General features: G+C 42.2%; 1 protein-coding gene across 5 annotated transcripts in view; it reads left to right on the plus strand.

Moving 5' to 3' along the window:
* The first annotated feature begins 230 nt into the window (after positions 1-230).
* Positions 231-22519, plus strand: part of snx29 (sorting nexin 29) — a 659344-nt gene continuing 637055 nt past the window's right edge. For all 5 annotated transcript variants that reach the window (XM_068056248.1, XM_068056249.1, XM_068056250.1 and 2 more), the window contains exons 1-2: positions 231-356; positions 10808-10872. In XM_068056248.1, the coding sequence (XP_067912349.1) occupies positions 350-356; positions 10808-10872 (72 nt within the window). In that variant the 5' untranslated portion in view covers positions 231-349. The remainder of the gene's footprint in view (positions 357-10807; positions 10873-22519) is intronic.

Here is a 22519-nt window from a genome sequence, read left to right on the forward strand (position 1 = left end):
TTTGTATCATTTGCAATACCTTCATCAGGGCAATTCATAAATATTGTGAATAACATAAATTCTCAGGCTGCACTCAGACAGCCGGTCATTTAATAAGAATGACACACTTAAGTCTTATCAATCTGCACTGTCTGCTTGAATACCTCCCTTGGAGTTGCTCCGCTAGATTTGAGCATGCGCAGTAAAAAAACAACTCGGGTAGGACAATGGGCGCATGCGCAGGAAGCGACAATGCGACGCCGTGAAGCCTGTGCCGGAAAATGGTGTAAGGTCGGCGTCATCGTGAGGATGTTATTTACGTATCAGCCAGTCGCTTGATACGTGCTGTTTGGGGGTAAACGGCAGGAAAATGAGTGGTAAATATGTAGCTTGTTGTTCAAAATGCTTTTGCTGTGCGGGCTTGGCCTGGTTGTCAGGCTGAGCGCGGTCGCCAGGGGACGGGGAGCTGCTGACAGTCGCTGTGATGGGGTGGGGGGGTTTCCTGCTTCTCTTGGCAGGCTGCTCTCCTGTTTGCTTTTTATTATTAATTTCAGAACAAATCCGATTCTTCCTTCGCGTCTTTTCAACCGCTTTCCTCTTACTTTTAATAAAACACCATTTTACTTCGTTGTGATTTGTTTTTTAGCCTTTTATTGAGCTCGTGTTTTTAATCTACTCACTTTAAAGCAGTGAGATTGTGGTCGAAGCAGCAAATATCGGAAAGTATGGGGACGTGACGTGAAAAGCTTTGTGAACTGGAGGGTTTGGCGGTGACCGAGACCACTCATTGCAAAAAAAATTAAAGAACATACACTTGACAACGCAGATGCCAGTGTTTCTGATTGTAATTACGTGACCTGGGCAAAGCACTCGAGATGTTTACTGTTGGACCATTTCACAAACTCGGTACTTTTGCCAGGAAGGAAGATAAGCTGTTGGGTCAGTTGGAAAGATAAATTAAGGAAGTTTTTTCGTTGCAGTTTGTTGGGTTATGCATTTTTTTTCTAATCTTGGTTTCTCTCTGTTAAGAAAATTACCTAATTTCGCGACATTCCTGGTTTATACACAGGGAGATAATCCAGCAGTAGATGAACACTGTTCAGTGTTGTACTGCTGATTCTGTCAGAATCGGTAGTCGTGATAACCAAGCATATTTTGTTCAGAAAAAAATGAAACCTCCCCAACATGGTGTTTGCTTATTCTGAATTTGTATATAGTGATAAAGGGTGTTAACATATCTCCTGGCCTTTATAGCCACTCCAGGCGCTGCTTCACAAGCCACTGACTACCTCCAGGCACTTACCCATTGTCTCTTGAGACAAGGAGGCCAAAGAAGAAAAGTGTCCTGTAATGGGCAAGTTGGTGGAATGGGCAGACAGATGGCAGATGAAATGCACAGAAATGTGAGGTGATTCATTTTGGTAGGAAGAACATGGAGAGACAATATAGAATAAAGGGCTAAATTCTAAAGTGGGTGCAGGAGCAGAAGGACCTGGGTGTATATGTGCATAAGTCATTGAAGGTGGCAGGACAGGTTGAGAGAGCAGTGAATAAAGCATACAGTATCCTGGGCTCTATTAATAGGGGCATAAAGTATAAGAGCAAGGAAGTTATGTTAAACTTGTATCAGGCACTAGTTCGGCCTCAGCTGGAGTATTGCACCCAATTCTGGGCATTGCACTTAAGGAAAGACGTGAGGACGTTGGAGAGAGTACAGAAAAGATTCACGAGAATGATTCCAGGGGTGAGGAATTTCAGTTATGAAAATAGATTTGGGCGGTGCAGTGGTTAGCACCGCAGCCTCACAGCTCCAGCGACCCAGGTTTAATTCTGGGTACTGCCTGTGTGGAGTTTGCAAGTTCTCCCTGTGTCTGCGTGGGTTTTCGCCGGGTACTCCGGTTGATGCTTTCAGGTACTTGCAGGTTGATAGGTAAATTGGCTGGTGTGAAGAATACAGTTTTCAAAAAATGTTCTTTGTTTTAGGATACCTTCAAAGGATTTTGAATGATATAAATTTGGTTTACTTTATCGCAGTTAGTAGTCAGGCTGAAGCCAGAAGCTGGAGTAGCTAAATTAATACCTTGGTTGCATTTCGCCATGTAATAAATGAGCAACTGTGCTCCAAGAATCAATGTTGAATTGAGAGCACAGGAGAAGTAACTTTGTTGTTTAGAGAAGAAATGGTAAAGGTTATAGAGGTATAAATGTACTGATTGGAACGAATATTGTTTGTTTACATGTTTAATGTTAAATAAATGTGTTCTGTTGGCATATTGTATGAGCCAAAGTTTGATGGAGTTCATGTTTTTCTCCCCACTGAAGATGGGATTATCTGGTAACACACAATCTATTCCAGTAAGAGGGACTTCAGTGGCAAAGCTAATTTTGCTCCCTGGGTCTCACTACATTTACCTAGATATTGGACTAGTAAGGTTTGTAGGGGTTGGGAGGTCTGCTTATGGAAGTAGCTGGTGATGCTGATGTTGAGAAGAATATCTGGTGTAAAAACCCAAAAATGTAACACCGGTGTTATGCTTTTTTTCCCCATATGTTGGTATTTAATGATGAATCAGTTTCTCCCAGAGCATTAACCAAAGCCTGAATCTAATTTCAACCTATTTCCTTTACTGTGGAAACATTTTTGAATTGTGGAAAACTTCTGTCATCTAAAATGTTGGCAGTGAGCAAGCAATTGTTGAATGCTTGTATTTAAGTGTATTTGGAGATTAAATACTGTTCAGAATCTGTTGTACTGAAGTGCAAGTTTTCCCTGTACGCATCAGAGTGCTCCTTACTTTTTCACCAGACTTCAGATTGGAACTCTTTTAAAGCAGTATAGCATCCTGATGATGTGTCTGTTATTAATAGCAGCATGATGTTGTTTGTAATGCCTGAAGAAAATTCAGTCTTTTTAATTACTATTCTGAATGTACAAATTTGAAGTAATTTATGTCGATTAAACGGGAACAGGTGAGATGATTAACATTACATTGAAGGTATAATACAGAAACAGGCCATTCAGTTCAGCTGGTGTTTATGCTGCACACTCCTCCTGCCACCTGTTGTCATCTAACCCTTTTGGCATAACCTTCTATTCCTTTCTGCCTCATGTTTATCTAGCTTCCTCTTAAATGCATCTATGCTAGTCACCTCAATTACTCTTTTTGGTAGCAACATCTACATTCTAATCACTCTCTGGGTAAAGAAGTTTCTCCTGAATTCCCTGTTGGATTTATATGTCCTCCTAGTTTTGGTTTCCACCACAAATGAAAACATCACTACTTCTACCTTATCAAACTGCTTCATAATCTTAAATACTTCTATCAGATCACCACCCAACCTTCTCTTTTCGAGAGACCCAGCTTATTCAGTTTTTCCTGAGAGCAGAATTGAGATGTTATACCTATTATTCTTGTAGATCCTTTTTGGCCCTTCTCCAGTGCTTTAGTGTAATATGAAGATCAAAACTCTGCATGGTATTCCTTGTGGTCTAACCAGGGTTCTATACAAGTTGAATATACTTCTCCACTTTTCAATTCTATCCCTCTAAAGGTAAACCCCAGTGTTTTTTTTATGGCCTTATTAACCTGCATCTCTTTTTTAACTGATTTATGTACCAGTGCTTCTAGATCCCTTTGCTCCATTTAGACTCTTGCAGTCACTTGAAACATCTTTAAAATGTGGCACATTGCACAGCTGGGATTACAGTGGTGTCAAATGTTTGGTATAATGGCAGTTGATCTAATGTTAGTTTGATTTTGAGATAAATTAGCCTAAAATCTTGCCCAACAAGTAAGAAATGTCCAATACATTACAAGTCTTACAACTGTGTGTACTTCTAGTCCATATTAACCTTACTTCCTGTGCCATAATTTTGAGTAACGCTGTTATGGTATCGTTTACAATGGAAAAGCTAAGTCAGCATTCAAAATGGAGAATCCTGTAGAAACATTTGCCTGTAACACTGGTTCCATGGCTCTGTGTACTGTGACATTGTGTTTTTTTTTATTTCCAAAATATACTTTATTCATAAAAATCTGTAAAAAAAAAAGAAATACATTACCAAACAGTTTCAAACAGCACCAAGTCAAAAAATACAAAGTGCAAAGGTGATCAGTTTCCTTCAATACAATCATGAGTTGCCTCACAACCCTACCATTTCACATTTGTCGTGCCAGATCCATTTTACAGGAGACAAAATTTTCCTGATACAGTTCGAGGGGTTTCCCATGGATCCAGCCCCTCAGTTCAGCTTGGTGGGGGGACCTTACACTGTGGTCTTTCCCCATTGAGCCTTTGCTGCGGCTGCCCCAAGCTTTAGTGCGTCCCTCAGCACGTAGTCCTGGACCTTGGAATGTGCCAGTCTGCAACATTCGGTCGTGGACAACTCTTTGCGCTGGAAGACCAGCAAGTTTCAGGCAGACCAAAGGGTGTCTTTCACCGAATTGAGAGTCCTCCAGCAGCAGTTGATGTTTGTCTCGGTGTGCGTCCCTGGGAACAGCCCGTAGAGCACAGACTCCTGTGTTACCGAGCTGCTTGGGATGAACCTCGACAAAAACCACTGCATCTCTTTCCACACCTGCTTTGCAAAGACACATTCCAGAAGGAGGTGGGCAACCGTCTCTTCCCCACCACAGCCACCGTGGGGGCATTGCGTGGAGGGGGCGAGACTTCGGGTGTGCAGGAAGGATCTGACGGGGAGGGCTCTTCTCACCACCAGCCAAGCTACATCTTGGTGCTTGTTTGAAAGTTCTGGTGATGAGGCATTCCGCCAAATGACTTTGGCGGTCTGCTTGGGGAACCATCCGACAGGATCCACTGTGACATTGTGGTGTACTTACAGCCTTTCATCACTAGGTGATATGACAGTGTGATTCTGTCCAGCTGATCTTCCCCCACCTGAAGCTTTTCTTTCTCACAGTGCAGCCTAAATAAATTTGTTAGTCTTTAGTGGGAGCAGACTAGGAATCATTCTTTGTGAAAGAACCCCAGCTCCTAATTAAATAAACAAATAAGCCAGCCCCTAATACAAACTTTGGGAGTCAAGAATTAAATAAATAAATGTCAGGCTTCATGGCACTGGACCAATCATCAATTAATAACTTTGCCCTTGATATATCCAGTCAGGCTGCAGCAGGACCATGTCAGTAACAAATTAATTAATTAATACATGGGCAGGGAGCATGTCAAGAACAAAAATATGCATTTATATAGCACTTTTAACGTAGTAATACTTCCAAGGCTCTTCATGGAAACTTAATTCATCATGCTTCCCTTTTAAAATTCTCATCCTCATGTTCAGATCCCTTCATGAACTCGACCATCCCTATTTTTGTAACCTCCTCTGATCCTACAATCGTTTGAGAACTCTGTTTCTCCAACACTGGTCTGTTGCCATCCCCCATTTCTTTAACCCTACCATTGTTTGCAGCACCTTCAGCTGTCTAGGCCTTAAGTTCTGGAATTCCCTCCCTAAATCTCTCCTCCACTCCTTCTTTAAGACCTTCCTTAAAACCTACCTGTTTGATCAAGCTTTTGGTCTGCTAATACCTTAATCTTGGTTTACCTTGGGACATCTTGCTGTGTTGAAGGCCCTATATAAATGCAAACTGTTGTAATCAGAGAAAATGCCTAAATGGCCTGGTACTCCCAAAGTTCATTGTAATTCGTTTGTTGATTTAGGGTCTGGCTCATCTGTCACAGAGTCATTATAGTACAGAAGAAAGCAATTCGGCCCATCGAACTCATGCTGTCTCTCTTTAAAGCAATCCAGTCAGTTCTATTCCCCCACTCTATCCTGTGGCCCTGCACGTTTATTTCCCTCAAAGGCCTATCCAATTTCCATTTGAAATAATTAATCGTCTCTGCTTCCACCAACCTCATAGGCAGCGAGTTCCAGGTCATTACCACTTGCTGTGTAAAAAAAGTTCTTCCTCACAATGTCCCCCCCCACCGCCCCATCTCTTGCCTGAAACCTTAAATCAGTGTCCCCTACTCCTTGTACCATCAGCTAATGGTAACAGCTTGAACTACAAATTGATGAATTAAATCAATCACTACTGAATAGATGCATTCAGATTTAGGAGACACTTGGACATTAACAAATTATTTAATTGCTTTCTTACTTCCTGTCACAAAACCATATCCGCTTTCCTAAGAAATACTACTTCCTCAGATGTCCTCTAGGCAATGTAATGGGAAATCCAGTGGCGTATTAAAAAATCCAATATGTGACATATGTAAGTCAATCAGCTTAATTTTCCCCGTCCTGATATGCATAGCGGAAAATTGTATTGAGATTTACCCTTAATGCCTAAATGTATGATTTTAAAATTCGTTTGTCTTAGGACTGCGCCAAATACCTCAATCCAAAGGGCATTCATAGTTAACCAAGCCAATTCCATACCAGAACTACAATACTAATATGGTGTCAGACATTGTGATGTATTAAAAGCAAAAAGTTTTTGCACATGTTTTTTCATGTGGACAGAGTTGCTCATTATTCTGCCATTAACACTCTCTCTGGACTAATGCTTTGTCTTTCACCACATACATTAACACACTCTTTTCCTTTGTCCCATGACAGCTTTGTTATTTAATCTCTCCTGCCCTCTGCCCTTTAACATACACCTTCCCTTTTGTTCTCTTTTCCACCAAACCGCCCCCCCTTTCACTGGCTTAAAACCTAATTCTTTTCTAACCTTTGCCAGTTCTGATGAAAGGTCATCAGATGAAAGGTTATTTTACTAACTGAACCCAAAGCAGTCTTGAAATATTCCACTTAGCAACTGATAGGGGGTTTTAGTGAGTTGAAGAACAAGGGAACCCACCATCTTGAATCCATGCTTTGTGATTATCTTCAGGGATCCTATAATCTTCAGTCTTTCCTAGAAAAAAAACTGGCCACAAATGTGTTTAATAGCAATGGATTCAAAAGCAGAAGTGTAGCTAGCAATTTTGAATTTGTGGAACAACAGCTGATCTGCTATCCTCTGGCATCTCTGGGTTTTCAGTGTGGGGATTCTGTATGTGCCAGTTCCCCTGTGGATCAGTGAAAAACTGGTGACGCGCCAGTGACACTCAGATCCCTACAACTGCTGCTGAGGCAGTTTTGACATGAATTTGCATGCAGCTGTGTACATCACATATGTCTTCCTATATTCATGACACAAATACTGCTACATGTCAACTTTGCTTCTGGTGAGATTTTACTGGCCTGGTCTGAACAGGCCACTGCGGCACAGTGGCGCAGTGGTTAGCACCGCAGCTTCACAGCTCCAGCGACCCGGGTTCAATTCTGGGTACTGCCTGTGTGGAGTTTGCAAGTTCTCCCTGTGTCTGCGTGGGTTTCCTCCCACATGCCAAAGACTTGCTGGTTGATAGGTTAATTGGCCATTATAAATTGCCCCTAGTATAGGTAGGTGGTAGGGAAATATAGGGGGACAGGTGGGGATGTGGTAGGAATATGGAATTAGTGTAGGATTAGTATAAAAATGGGTGGTTGATGGTCGGCACAGACTCGGTGGGCCAAAGGGCCTGTTTCGGTGCTGTATCTCTAAAACTAAAACTAAGCAAGAATGTAAACTGAGAAATGGTCCTGCACTCTGTCCTGAGGATGAGTTTCCATTGACTGTCAATGGGTCAGCCTGTGGTCATAAATGTTTTCATTTTGTTTTGGGAATGGTTTATAAAGGATGAATGTGACAGACAACATTGAATGGATATATGTTGATGAATCCATATACTTATGTACTTCCTTGATATGATCTTATTTTGAGGCCTATCCCAGAGGTAAATGTACTTTAAACTGGGACTGATTTAGAATGGTTGCATTAGATTTCTTGTGACCCTATTAGATCTGAATTTTACCCTGGCCGTTGTAGGTTAATCTTGGGCCAGTTTGGAGTCGACATGTAGCTGACAGTGTAAATTGAAATTTGCCATTAAATAAAAAACAACTGTTACGCCCACATGGTGTGACATGGGTGGTTCTCACTGTTCAATTCCCCAGATGACCGCAGCAAGTGTACATGTATTAAGAGTTTAGCCCCTTTGTGTTTTATTTTTCAAATTAACAGGCAGCGACAGGTTTTCTTGTAGGTTTATAAAACAGTAAGTCAGTGGTTTATTGATCACTAAGCCTTATCCTGAAATTGTCGCAACCTCATTCAGTCATGCATTCGCTCGCGCGCGCTCACACACACACACACACACACACACACACACACGAAGAAACAGATAGAGGGAAAGAGGTAGGTGGGTTTTTTCTCTTGAGACTCAAAGTCCAGTTAGTTGCAGGCTTGTGGTGATTGTAGATTTCTCTCTTGATTGACGGTTCTGTTGAAGTTGGGTCACTCCTAGCTCTTGCTCTGCTGTATGATGTCGATGTCAGATGTTTTCCATCAGGGCATGTGCTTTCTGGAATGCCAGCAGTTACAAGTAGGTTACAAGTAGACCTTCTGGGTCAGTCTCTCTCTCTCTTTCTCTTTTTCTGGCTGTCTTTTAAAGGTAAAACTGTCACTCCTCACCTCCTGTTGGGAGACATTCTGAACTCTGTCCCATGGTGTTCGCACAATGGCCCAGGACATGGCTACTTCCCACCTCCTTTGTTTTAGGAGAAGCCATTCAGTTCTGGAATGTTTCTATGATAGGTGTCACCTTTTGGCTTTGAAGATTTGTCCTTTGTCTTTGACAGACCATTTGAATATGCAAAAGGTTAATCCCCTTCTCTTCGGCAGCCAATTTGGACCATTGTTCACTTTTTAAAAATAAAGGTTCATTTTTAAAAGACCAAGTCTGTTTTTCATAACTTTTCAGATTTAGTCCGTGAATGTTGTATCATCGGACCTCAAATGTGTGTGATACAACTCTAATTGCTGAAGTTCTCTTCCTATCCTTTGGTACATTATAGAGGTTTTCAGCTCCAGGCATTCAGCTTATTTCCATAATTGACATTTCAGTCTATGATTGGTAGATTGTGCAAGTCTCTGAAATCTCTTGCATCTTGTTGGGGGTTTCCACATTTTCATTAGATTTTCTGTGATCTTTTTAGGGTCAGGAAATTTCAGGTGTGCCAAAGTCACAGTGAGGGAAAAAGTTAATGTCTTAATTGCAGCATTCTGCTGTACCACTTTCTTTGACTGAAGCCCCATCAGGAACAGATTAAAAGCTTGGACCAGTTGGGCATCATACTGAGCTGCCAAACCCATTTTCTGGAAACAGTAACAGCTTGCATTTATAATGTAGGAAAACATCCCAAAGAACTTCACAGATGTGTAAGGAAAAAATGGACGTTAAACTAAAGAGAGATTAGGAGGAGGGATCCAAAAGCTTCGTCAAAGAAGTGGGTTTTAAGGATCATTGAAAGGAGGAGAGTGTGATGGAGAGTCAGGGGGATGGAGTGGCTGTGGGCTGTGGGAGGTTAGGGAAGGAATTTCACAGAATGGGGCCTTGTTACCTCTAGTGGGGTGACACACAAGAGGCTGAAATTAGAGGAGTGGAGAGCTTGAGAGAAGTTGGGGTTGAAGAAACTGGTTAAATTGTGCTTTGCTCCAGCTGTCTCATCCCACCTTATAAAACTTTTAATCTTTGATATCTTGGTAAATCAATTTATGCATGCTAAAAACATCACTAGTTTATTTGATGCATAAGCAGGGATTTAAAAGGCAGATTTCTTATTTTAAAAATATTTTCACTGCTTTTTTGTGGGGTCTCTGGCTGACTGTATGGGTCACCTGTCTTAGGCTTGCCTTAAGAATTAAGAGGTGTACAAACGCTGTTGGAGGTGATTCTCACTGTGGTGAAGTACTTGGTTGCTTATCCTACTTCCATGCACAGCATGTTTGAGAATTATAATTTACTGTGTGGAGGATCGTCAACATGAATGTATTTGAAACAATTTGATAGAATACTGTGTCATAACTCCACTTAACACAGCTCTGTGAGTTGATCATCTTCTTGTATATTCAGATCATAGTGCCTCCTTGAAATAGTCGCACCAAAGTTTTCACATCCTTTTTGTAATCAGTGGAGTGGTTGAGGAGAGGTTGGGTGGGAAGGTGGAATGGCTAATTGATCCAGGCTATGACCCCTAAACTATTGGTAGAAACCTGGCAGCAAGTATTCTGTCTACTTACCTGGTCTTGGAATGATGAATGATGTTACTACAATATTTGCTTGTTCTATGTTGCTGAACTGTTGATGCTATAATGTTTGACATGTGACTTGCAGTGCTCCCAAAGCATTGCATATTGCAAGTCAAAGGATACGCTAAAAATATTGCTTAAATTGCGTAAAGTGTGACATCTTAGAAAAGAAAGATTTGTATTTATTTTAGTGCTTTGCTTATTGGTGTATCACATACATCAGAGTGCTTCACATAGCATTAATTGTTTGAAGTGTACTTACAGTTATGCAGGCAAAAATGGCATACAGTATAATCCCCTAAAGAGTAAAGATGAATGAGGAATTAGCCTGTTTTTCATGGTGCTGATTGATGGAGAAATGTTGGCCTCGACACTGCAGGAACTCTTGGCTTTTCTTTGAATAGTGCTGTGAGATCTTTGCTATCCTCCTGAACCATTGGAACAGGCAGTTGGAACCTCAATGAACATCTCATCAGCAGCACTTTCTCAGTAGTGGACTGGAATCTCTGTCTAGATAGTGCTGACATTTTCAGGTTTCTGGATTGGCACTATAAAGGACAATGGTTTAATGGCACAGACCAGTTTGTTCTCTTCAGGGCACATTAACATTAGTTATATATGATAATTTCTATGTGTTGGCAATATTTCCAACCTCTAATTCTGAACATTTAATCTGATTTCAGTGTCTCAACAAAATGACAGCAGGAGGCAGTCTCTGCTCGAAAGACTTCTCGATGCTGTTAAGCAGGTAAATAAAACTTTAAAATAGCTTTACAGTAAGGTTCAATTGTAAACCAGAAAGTGCTTTACAGGTTAATCGGAAAATGCTGGCAACAGCCAGTATCTTTTTATTTAGAGATACAGCACTGAAACAGGCCCTTCGGCCCACCGAGTCTGTGCCGACCATCAACCACCCATTTATACTAATCCTATATTCCTACCACATCCCCACCTGTCCCTATATTTCCCTACCACCTACCTATACTAGGGGCAATTTATAATGGCCAATTTACCTATCAACCAGCAAGTCTTTGGCATGTGGGAGGAAACCGGAGCACGCAGACACAGGGAGAACTTGCAAACTCCACACAGGCAGTACCCAGAATTGAACCCGGTTTGCTGGAGCTGTGAGGCTGCGGTGCTAACCACTGCGCTACTGTGCCGCTCCTGGTGAAAACACGTAACTTCATGTTTCACAAGAGGAGAAGAGTAGATTCACTCCCAAGGGTGCAGACTATTACACATTCTAAAACACTGATTCATTGAAGATTTTACAATAGGCAATATGTAAATAAGTTGGAGTGGAAACTTGAGCAAAAAATTTACTTTTTAAAACAATTTGCACCCAGATTGACGATTTATGCCAAAGTGGAACCTCTTGGCCAGGATCCTTAACAAAATCAGTGACTAATTCAACGTCACCTTCCATATATGGGGAATAAAGCAATAAGCTGTTAAATTATTTCATCATTGTCATCCAGTTCATTAGATTAAAGCTTCCACATTTGAAGACACACAGGCATCGCTCGGACACATAATTGTAAATCATTTGCAGTGAAGATCCAGACGTTACCTTAACTTTCTCAGAGGTGTTTTGACTCTTTTGGTTCGAAAAAGCTGATCCAAGAATGTCTGATGTAGACTTTTGAGATCTCCTGGCTAGTTGATTCTCACCATAGAGTTGTGTTAATGTCCTTCAATTGTGAATGCGATTAGCACTTTTCAGAGGTTGTTTAGTTCATATTTACTGTGCAACATAGTTGTTCAGGACATTTTCTAATTCTAGTCCTGCAGGAAAATTATGAAGTATTTTCACTAGCCCATAGCAAATGTGTTTGAAGTACTTTTGAAATATCACTTTGTTAGGACAGTGGAAATAATTTTTAAAAAATCCATGATTATTTTGTCTTACAAGTGCTAAGTACTTTCCATGAAATGCTACTTTAGTGATTTCACAGTAACTAGAAATGTTTCACAGTTTCCATTTTTAAATACAGCACATTTGTCATATTAAGCAACTCGCATGCGTTTAGAAAAAGTATTTTAATTTAGTACTATTTATACTCACAAATACAGAGATAATTTTCAAATTAAATTATTGGGTCAGCCTCACTTGTGATGGTGTAAATTGTATTTTTATGATTCTGCACAGTGTGCTGTTTATAGAGTATTGGATTAATTTATTTGTGTTCTTTCATTTGTAAGAATTGCATTTCCAATCAGATTTGGAGTGCAGTATTGGAGGAGTACATGGGTCTTGATTTTCTTCATTCTGTAGACTGAAAGTTTTTGGAATAGCCGTGCAGTGTTTCAAAAACTTACTTTGATTTACCGTCATGTGACAAATTGATCCTTATCATCAAAGATAGGGGAGATTTTTACATCAAAGCTGAGAGATACAGCAACAGTTTTGACATATATATTATGCCATTAATTTAATAAAATATCTCAAAGGGCTTCAGAGAGCCAACAAGCAGTGAAGCATGGTTGGTAATGGCGACCAAAGAGATGATCGAAGAGATACATTTTGGGAAGCCTTTTGAATGAAGGAAAAATGCAAGCTGAGATGATTTAGAGAGAGAGTTTTGAAGTGTTTCAGCAGATATGGAAGAGTGAAGAGTGCATGCTGAGGTACAGGCATGATGGAATTTGTAGAGTTAGAGAGGGGTGAAGACCATAATTTACAAATCAATACATTGAGGGATTGGGAAACAATGAAGGTTGCCAATGGGTAGAAAGGGAGCAGCACTTTGTGATATGATGTGAGTTTTGAACAAGTCACAATTTATGAATTTAGGAGGCCAGCAAAGACAGCATTGGAGTAATAGACTTTTGAACTGAGGTGTGGATAGGGATCCCAGTGGCAGTAGGGGTGAGATATGGACAGCGAGTAAAATAGACAGTTTTGGCGGTGGCTATGATGTGGGTCAAGCAAGATGTTGTGATGTGTATCATCAAGCATGATGTTGGTAACCGCCAGGGAGAGGAATGGAGTTGAGATAAGGTGCAAAGTTGTTGATGTTAACCATATATGACGGCTTTAACCTTGATGCTTTTGATTTGGAGGATGTTCTTGCTCATCCAGGATTTGATAGTAAACAGCAAAATGGTGGTTCAGGAGTCAAGGGTGATGGTAGAGAAGTAGAGATGGGTGTTGTCTCCTTATGTTTGAAAGATAACTCCATGTCAATGAATGATGTTGCTGAGGGGCAGCAGGCTGACAAGGAAAAGAAGGGGGATCAAAGATGGTGCTTTGACATCAGTAATAGTTAAGATGCTTGAGGGAATCATTAGGGATGCACTATATAGAAACATAGAAAAATAGGAGCAGGAGTAGGCCATTCGGCCCTTCGAGCCTGCTCCACCCTTCAATACGATCATGGCTGATCATCCAAACTCAGTACCCTGTTCCCGCTTTCTCCCTGTATCCCTTGATTCCTTTAGCCCTAAGAACTATATCTAATTTTTTCTTGAATATATTTAATGATTTGGTGTCAACTGCTTTCTGTGGTAGAGAATTCCACAGGTTCACCACTCTATGGGTGAAGAAATCTCTCCTCATCTCAGTCCTAAATGGCTTACCCCTTATCCTGAGACTGTGACCCCTGGTCCTGGACTCCCCCGCCATCAGGAAAATCCATCCTGCATCTAGTCTGTCCAGTCCTGTTAGAATTTTGTAGGTTTCTATGAGATCCCCTCTCATTGTTCTAAACTCTAGTGAATACAAGCCTAATCGACCCAACCTCTCTTCATACGTCAGTCCTGCCATCCCAGGAATCAGTCTGGTGAACCTTCGCTGCACTCCCCCCATAGAAAGAGCATCCTTCCTCAGATAAGGAGATGAAAACTGCACACAATACTCCAGATGTGGTCTCACCAAGGCCTTGTATAATTGCAGCAAGACATCCCTGCTCCTGTACTCAAATCCTCTCACTGCGAAGGCCAACATACCATTTGCCTTCTTAACTGCCTGCTGCACCTGCATGCTTACTTTCAGCGACTGGTGCACAAGGACACTGAGGTCTCGTTGCACCTCCCCCTTTCCCAATCTATCGCCGTTCAGATAATCTACCTTTCTGTTTTTGCCACCAAAGTGGATAACCTCACATTTATCCACATTATACTGCATCTGCCATATATTTGCCCACTTACTCAACCTGTCCAAATCACACTGGAGCTTCTCTGCATCTTCCTCACAGCTTCCACTCCCACCCAGCTTTGTGTCGTCTGCAAACTTGAATATATTACATTTAATTCCCTCATCTGTATCATTAACATATATTGTGAATAGCTGGGGTCCTAGTACTGATCCCTGTGGTACCCCACTAGTCACTACCTGCCACTCGGAAAAAGATCCATTTATTCCTACTCTTTGTTTCCTGTCTGCCAACCAGTTCTCTATCCATGTCAGTACCTTACTCCCAGTCCCAAGTGCTTTAATTTTGCACGCTAATCTCTTGTGTGGGACCTTATTGAAAGCCTTCTGAAAGTCCAAATACACCACATCCACTGGTTCTCCCTTATCTATTCTATGAGTTACATCCTGAAAAAATTCCAGTAGATTTGTCAGGCATGATTTCCCTTTTGTAAATCCATATTGACTTTGTCCGATCCTGTCACTATTTACCAAGTGCTCTGATATTACATCTTTTATAATGGACTGTAGCATTTTCCCCACTACTGATGTCAGGCTAACTGGTCTATAATTCCCTGTTTTCTCTCTACCTCCTTTTTTAAATAGTGGGGTTACATTAGCTACCCTCCAATCCTTTGGAACTGTTCCAGAGTCTATAGAATTTTGAAAAATGACCAGCAATGCATCTACTATTTCTAGGGCCACTTCCTTAAGTACTCTGGGATGTAGATTATCAGGCCCTGGGGATTTATTGGCCTTCAATCCCGTCAATTTCCCTAACACCATTTCCCTACTAACACTGATTTCATGCAGTTCCTCTTTCTCACTAGACCCTATGTTCCCCAACATTTCTGGGAGGTAATTTGTGTCCTCCTTTGTGAAGATCGAACCAAAATACGTATTTAATCGGTCTGTCATTTCTTTGTTCCCCATTATAAATTCCCCCGTTTCTGACTGTAAGGGACCCACATTTGTCTTCACTAATCTTTTTCCCTTCACATATCTATAGAAGCTTTTACAGTCAGTTTTTATGTTCTCTGCAAGCTTACTCTCATACTCTATGTTCCCCTTCTTAATTAATCCCTTTGTCCTCCTTTGCTGAATTCTAAACTGCTCCTAATCCTCAGGTTTGCTGCTTGTTCTGGCCATTTTATATTTCTCCTCCTTGGATCTAATACTATCCCTGATTTCTTTTGTAAGCCATAGTTGAGCCACCCTTCCTGTTTTATCTTTGCACCAGACAGGAATGAACAATTGTTGTAATTCATCCATGCGCTCTGTAAATGCTAGCCCTTGCCTCTCCACTGTCAACACTTTAAGTAACGTTCTCCAATTTGTCATAGCCAACTAGCTCCTCATACCTTCATAGTTTCCTTTATTTAGATTCAGGACCCTAGTCTTGGAATCAACTCTCAGAATTCTTCATTAAGATGAAGAGTCAATCATATTATGGTCGCTCTTCCCCAAGGGACCCCACACAAGATTGTTAACTAATCCTTTCTAATTACACAATACCCAGTCTAGGATGGCCTGTTCTCTAGTTGGTTCCTCAACGTATTGGTCCAAAAAGCCATCACGTATGCACTCCAGGAATTCCTCCTCTACAGTATTATTGCTAATTTGGTTTGCCCAATCTGTATGTAGATTAAAATCACCCATAATTACAGTTGCACCCTTATTGCATGCGTCTCTAATTTCCTGTTTAATGCCATCCTCTACATCACCACTGCAGTTTGGGGGTCTATATACAACCCCCACTAACGTTTTCTGCCCCTTGGTGTTTCTTAGCTCCACCCAAATAGATTCCACATCAGGATTCTCTGAGCTAATATCCTTCCTCACTATTGTATTGATTTCCTCTTTTACTAACAACACTATTCCACCTCTCTCTTTTTGCCTCTCTTTTCTAAATATTGAATACCCTGGGTGTTCAGTTCCTATCCTTGGTCACCCTGCAGCCATGTCTCCGTAATCGCAACTATATCGTATCCATTTGCATCTAGTTGTGTGGTTAGTTTGCCTACCTTATTATGAATACTCCGCGCATTGAGACACAGTGCCTTTAGGCTTGTCTTTTTAACATTCTTAGTCATCTTAGCATTATTTCGCACTATTGCCCTATTTGTTTCTTGCCCTTGATTTCTATGCCTTCCACTTTTGCCTTTTTGTTTCCTGACTTTCGTTTCTATCTTTGTTTCCTACTCCTCAGTCTGCCCGCTCAGGTTCCCATCCCCCTGCCATTCTAGTTTAGATCCTCCCCAACAGCACTAGCAAACGCCCCTGCGAGGACATCGGTTCCAGTCCTGTCTGGGTGCAACCCGTCCTGCTTGTACAGGTCCCACCTTCCCCCGAACCGGTCCCAATGTTCCAGGAATCTAAATTCCTCCCTCCTGCACCATTTCTCCAGCCACGCATTCATCTGGTCTATTCTCCTGGTTCCTATACTCGCTAACACTTGGCACAGGAAGTAATCCTGAGATTACTACCTTTCAGCTCCTGCTTTTTAATTTAGCTCCTAACTCCTTAAATTCATCTTGCAGGACCTCATCCCTTTTTCTGCCTATGTCGTTGGTATTGACATGTACCACGACTACTGGCTATTCATCCTCCTCCTTTAGAATGTCCTGCAGTCGCTCCGAGACATTCTTGACCCTAGCACCAGGGAGGCAACATACCATCCTGGAGTCTTGTTTGCGGCCACATAAATGCCTGCCTGTTCCCCTTACAGTTGAATCTCCTATCACTATGACTCTCCCAGTCTTTTCCCCCTGTCCTGTGTAGCAGAGCCATCTGTGCAGCCACAAACTTGGCTGTTGCTGCTTTCCCCTGGGAGGCTATCCTCCCCAACACTATTCAAAGTGATAGATCTGTTTGAGAGGGGGATGGCTACGGGGGACTCCTGCACTACCTGCCTGCACCTGCTACTCCGCCTGGTGGTCACCCATCCCTTTTCTGCCTGTGCAGCCATTACTTGTGGTGTGGCCACTTCGCTAAAGGTGCTATCCACGACATCTTTAGCATCGTGGATGCTCCACAGTGAATCCACCTGCAGCTCCAGCTCCGTAATGCGGGTAGCCAGTGGCTGCAGGTGGATACACTTCCTGCACACATGGTCGTCAGGGACACGGGAACATTCCTGATTTCCCACATAGCGCAGGAGGAGCATATCACGGGTGCGAACTCTCCTGCCGTGCCTTACCTTTAGATTACTTAGTTACTCACTTTAAAAAATACTAATTACAGTAGGGGCCTTGTACTACTCCAAACACTACCCACTACAATCTAAAGTCCTTAATAAATTGCACTAATTAAAAAAAAAACACACTTTAGCAGTACTCACCTTATCACTTATACGTTCGGTTTTCAGATTTTTTTCAAAAAAAAAGAACTTCCCCTTATGGTGTCCAAACCCGATTGAATGGAAATAGGGATACAGGTGGGGCTTGTGACATTGACTGGGGAGCTTGACTGCACCTTGTCCAGTGCAGGAGGATATTGGCTGTCATTATAGCTGAATATCAGTGGATTGATTATAGGTTTACCATTAGGTGCAGGTGAGATATCGGGCTGCTAAACCTATTATATCCATGAGTATTTCTGTTACTGTTGATTATGCCAGAATCTGAGTATTACAAGTACTGCTATTAAGTATCAGTACAATTGTAGCGAGTTACTATTAGGTACTGGTGGAATGAAAGTTCTTCCCACCTTGGGTTCCCCCGTCTTGCCCCCCAAAACCAGAAAATTGCTCCTGCATCCTTGGTTTCTCTTCTTTGTCTGCTCATGGGTGGCCTCTGGTTCTTGGAACTTCTTACATGACAGCCGCTGGCACAAGCCACAATCAGAGAAACTCAACTACAGGAGACCCACCTTTATAATGTTAATGCACTAACATTTACAGATGTCATTTGATTAGAAAGTCAGATGATCAAACTTCCAGTAATGCCTCCAACCCAGAGTTGACAATCCTATACCAATGTTTCTTCTAATTTATTTTTGGCGTGTGAAGTTGATTTATCTAAGTGTGTGGCCCTTTCAATATTTTTGCACAGCTATGCACATGTGGTACCTTAAAGAGGCTGATTTGTGCATGGTTTGTGTGGGCGGCAGCGCAGCTTACAGGGAACATTGCCCAGTATCCAGATAGGCTGAGAGATGAGATTCGGTACTTTGCCGAAGTGTAAATGTAGGCATGATTTGTTTGAGGTTTACAAGCTGAGGAAGAGAATAGATTGTGTTTGTGTAGACCTGAATCATCATCATCTTTGGCCTCCTGATCTCGAGAGACAATGGGTAAGCGCCTGGAGGTGGTCAGTGGTGTGTGGAGCAGCGCCTGGAGTGGCTATAAAGGCGAATTCTAGAGTGACAGGGGTTTGAACTGAATAGGTTAGCATGAACCAGGTGTCACTCTTACAAGTTATGTAAGGGCAGAATTAGGAGGTTCTTTTCTCAGAGATTAGTGGATCTGTGGAACAGATTGCTGCTTTGTGGAGTAAATGCTGATTTGCTGAATTCCTCCAAGCAAAGGCTGGGCCTGTTTCTGGCTGGTGCTGAAGTGACTGGGGCAGGCTAGATGGACCATTAGGTCCATTCGTGTCTCATTTTTTTGAATGTTCCTTTCACACCCATGGTAATGGAGTGGGCAGGAGGAGAAACCAACACAACAGATTGTACTGGCTTTTTTGGGACATGGAGTGGAACCAAACTAATCAGGTGTCACAGAGATGGACCACAGAGGCGAGATTGAGGAGAAGGATGGAGTGATTGATTTGTATTGAATATTTTGAAAGTGTGAAGAGGTCAAGGAGAGCAAGGAAGGATGTTGCATTACGGTTAGTCACAAAGGATGTCTTTGGTGACATTAACTGGGGAAATCTATGTGCTGTGGGCAAGACGGTAACTGAATTTAAAGGGTTCAGAAAGTTGGACTCAGCTGGGTGGCGCAGACGTTCAAGTACATTAGAGAGGAAGGGGGAGGTTTGACAAGTCATTTAGGGAGGGTGAAAATATTTAAGGTGTGTTTTTGAGCTGCAGGCTTATGGCAGTTGTCCTGAAGGCGGGGTTGGGGGGTGGCGGTGGGTGGTGGTGGGTGCTGAGTTTGAGGAGAGGGAAGCAATGAATAGATTGGTGAGCATTAGCCCAAGAGGGGGTTATTGTGTGTTTGGGGCAGTGAAGCAGAGACAACGGAGCTGTGCAGCGGGATGAGAGTAGCTACTGTATCAAGGCAGTTGTAAGGCTAGCGAGGGGTTCTTGAGAAGGTGTTGGAAAGGGATCCAGAGGGTAGTAATTTCCGTGGGATGAAGATGACCGTTGAGAGACCTGAGCCTACTTGATTGGTCACCCTCTTCTCCTTCACATGTTTTAAACAATCGCAGAGCCTTGAAGAGGAAAATAGAACATATCATTGGCTTAATTTGTCGACCTGGCAGAATTTTTGAATTCTGGAGAACTTGATGGTAATGGGAACAAGCAAACAGTCAGCGATATCTTTGTGTGTGCATTTTGGCTACCAATCTGGACTCAAGCCCATTATTTTTCCTTCTGTCCTGTCCCATAGAATGATACAGCACAGAAGGGGCCATTGTGCCTGTGCAGTCTCTCTGAAAGAGTGATCCAATTCGTCCCCTGCCCTTTCCCTATAGTCCTGCAAATGTTTCCTCTTAAAGTCTGTATTGAATCTGCTTCCACCACCCTTTCAAGCAGGGTGTTCCAGATCATCGTAATGCATTGCATAGGAAAAGGCTTTCCTCATCTTCCCTCTGGTTCATTTGCCAATTACCTTAAGCCTGTGTCCTCTGGTTACCAACCCTTCTGCCACTGGAAACAGTTTCTCCTAATTTACCATTCATGATTTTGAACGCCTCTGTTAAATCTCCACTTAACCTTCTCAGCTGTAAGGAGAACAACCTCAACTTCTTCTCCAGTCATGCCACCTTTGTGTCCTTAGGAGCTGCAAGCCCAGCTGTCCCATTCTACTCTTTGGCCAATCTTCCCACCCAGCACACCTGCTCATGGCTAACCTTTTTCCTCATGCTCACTCCATTGACCACTGCACCCTTAGATTCTGCCAGTCGATCAAAAAAGCTATCAGTCATATCCACAGTTCCTTCCAGAATGTCCCATTTTTATTCATGACGAAGGCCCTTGTCATCCTTGACCTTATTGTAGATTAACATCCTAACTTTGACTGAAACTTAGCTCCTAGGTGGCAACTTCTTGATCCTACTGAAGCCTTTCTGTCTGCCTCAGTGTACTTTGCATCACCTGCACTGTACAAATTGCTGTGGCGATGGTGTGACCCTTATCACCAAGTCACACCTTTGTTTCACATTACCCTCTGGTACCTTCTCTCTTTCCACCTTTCTCACCTTTCCTTCAAATTCCTGGTTTCCTATTGTGCCCCAAGCCTGGTTTAGCCATTCATTACCAGATCTGGCTGAACCACATCAACTGCAGTTGCATCTCGCTCTCCTTTGCCAGAAGCACGTATTACTCCAGAATAGCCTGGAGAGAAGATAACCCATAGCTTCTTTTCCCCACTGCCAACCATCTCTATAAAGCCCTTTCTCCTACAACCTGAGCTCCTACAACAAGCGCTAGTGTATCACAACGATTGAGAAAGATAAAAGAATGAACTTGCATTTGTATAGCACCGTTCATAACCTCAGGACATCTCAAAATGCTTTATAGCCAATGAAGCATTTTTAAATATAGTTACTGTTGTAATGTGCTCACATTGAAGGTCCCACAGGCAATAATTAAGTAAATGACTTGATCATTTGTTTTTAGGTGTTGGTTGAAGGATAAATATTGGCTAGGACACCAAGAGAAACTCCCTTGTGCTTTTGGATCTTTTATGTTCACCTGAGTTGACTAACAGGGTCTTGGCTTAATGTCTCATTCCAGAGATAGCACCTCTGACAGTGCAGCACTCTCTTAGTACTGCACTGAATAAGAGTTGAGAGTGCTACCACAGAGCCAAGGCTGACCATCCATTCAGCTATCTCTGTTGCTCCTCACCTTCCCCATGCCTACTGAACCAAACCTCCTCCTAACAGTCAAGTGAGGAGGGGTTGAAGGGCTTTGTTCTTTTCCCTCTCCTTGTTAGACCACAACAGGTTTAATTCTTTCTTAAAGTGGATGTACTGGCCAATTCAGTCGGTGTTTGATTACTTAATTGCTTTGATCATAACGAGAACCAATCGGACAGGTTTTCTTGGGTTAACAAAGAAAGAGGTTAACTTTATTGTACCTAAACTGACCTAAAAAAAAACGTGCCAACTTTCACTTTCACTCTCTCACACACTAGAAGTTTACACACACACACACAAATAGGGTACAGAGTGGGAAAAGGTAGATTGGTTGAGTTAGAGTCCATCAAAAAGGTATACAGTCTGTGCATTTTGGTGATTTGGCTGGCTTCTAGCTGAATTGAGTGGTCCTGAGGCTTTTAGTTTGAAGAGGTAGATGATTGGTTCGGTGAGTCTCTTGGAGATAGCGATGCGGATGATTTCCTCCAGCGGGATTTCTGATTGTAGCTGGAGTATGCAAAGATGGTCAGTCAACAAGCAGGATTTGAAAGCTTTTAAAATGGAATGGAGAGAGAGAGATAGGGACCCCCACTCTGCTCATGTCAGAGTCCAGTTGCTTCTCCTCTGCTGCAGAGAAAAAAACAGTTTAAAACCCCAGATGAGGAGGGGCTTGTCACATGACAGTCACCCAGTCATTCAAACATAGCATTTGGCTGCTATGTCTCTGCTTGCTGAGAGAACAGGTAGTTCCTTTAAACTTCCTGGGTCTTGTTTCTTGCTGGGGACTTTTGCAGACATTTCGTCTGTCTCCTCACAAGCATTGCAGTGTAGGATACAGTGTTGCAAATCAGGTGATCATCTTTAGCTGAAAGGATGACTTTACAGGCAGCTTGTCTTTTTAAAATGTCTTTCATAAAAAATATAAATTGAGATCTCCAGTCAGTGGATTCGAGACAATTATCATTCAACAAAACACATTGGCGTAATATTCTCCAGACTTGAACACATGTCTCGCTTTAGATTCTCTCCCATCTCCTCTCATGCCCTTCTTGAGTTCATCCTGTCCATGAAACGCATCTTCTGCTCCCTTGACCCTTTTCCCACTAAACTGCGAAGTACCCAACTTCTGTTTTTTCTAGTTGGCATTGTAAAAGGTTCCTTCGACTCAATTACTGTCCTCCTCTTCCCTTTCAGAATCACTTGTCACCATCCCTCCTCAAAGATAAGTC

The sequence above is a fragment of the Heterodontus francisci genome, chromosome 24, assembly GCF_036365525.1.
Source record: "Heterodontus francisci isolate sHetFra1 chromosome 24, sHetFra1.hap1, whole genome shotgun sequence".
Lineage (NCBI taxonomy): Eukaryota > Metazoa > Chordata > Chondrichthyes > Heterodontiformes > Heterodontidae > Heterodontus > Heterodontus francisci.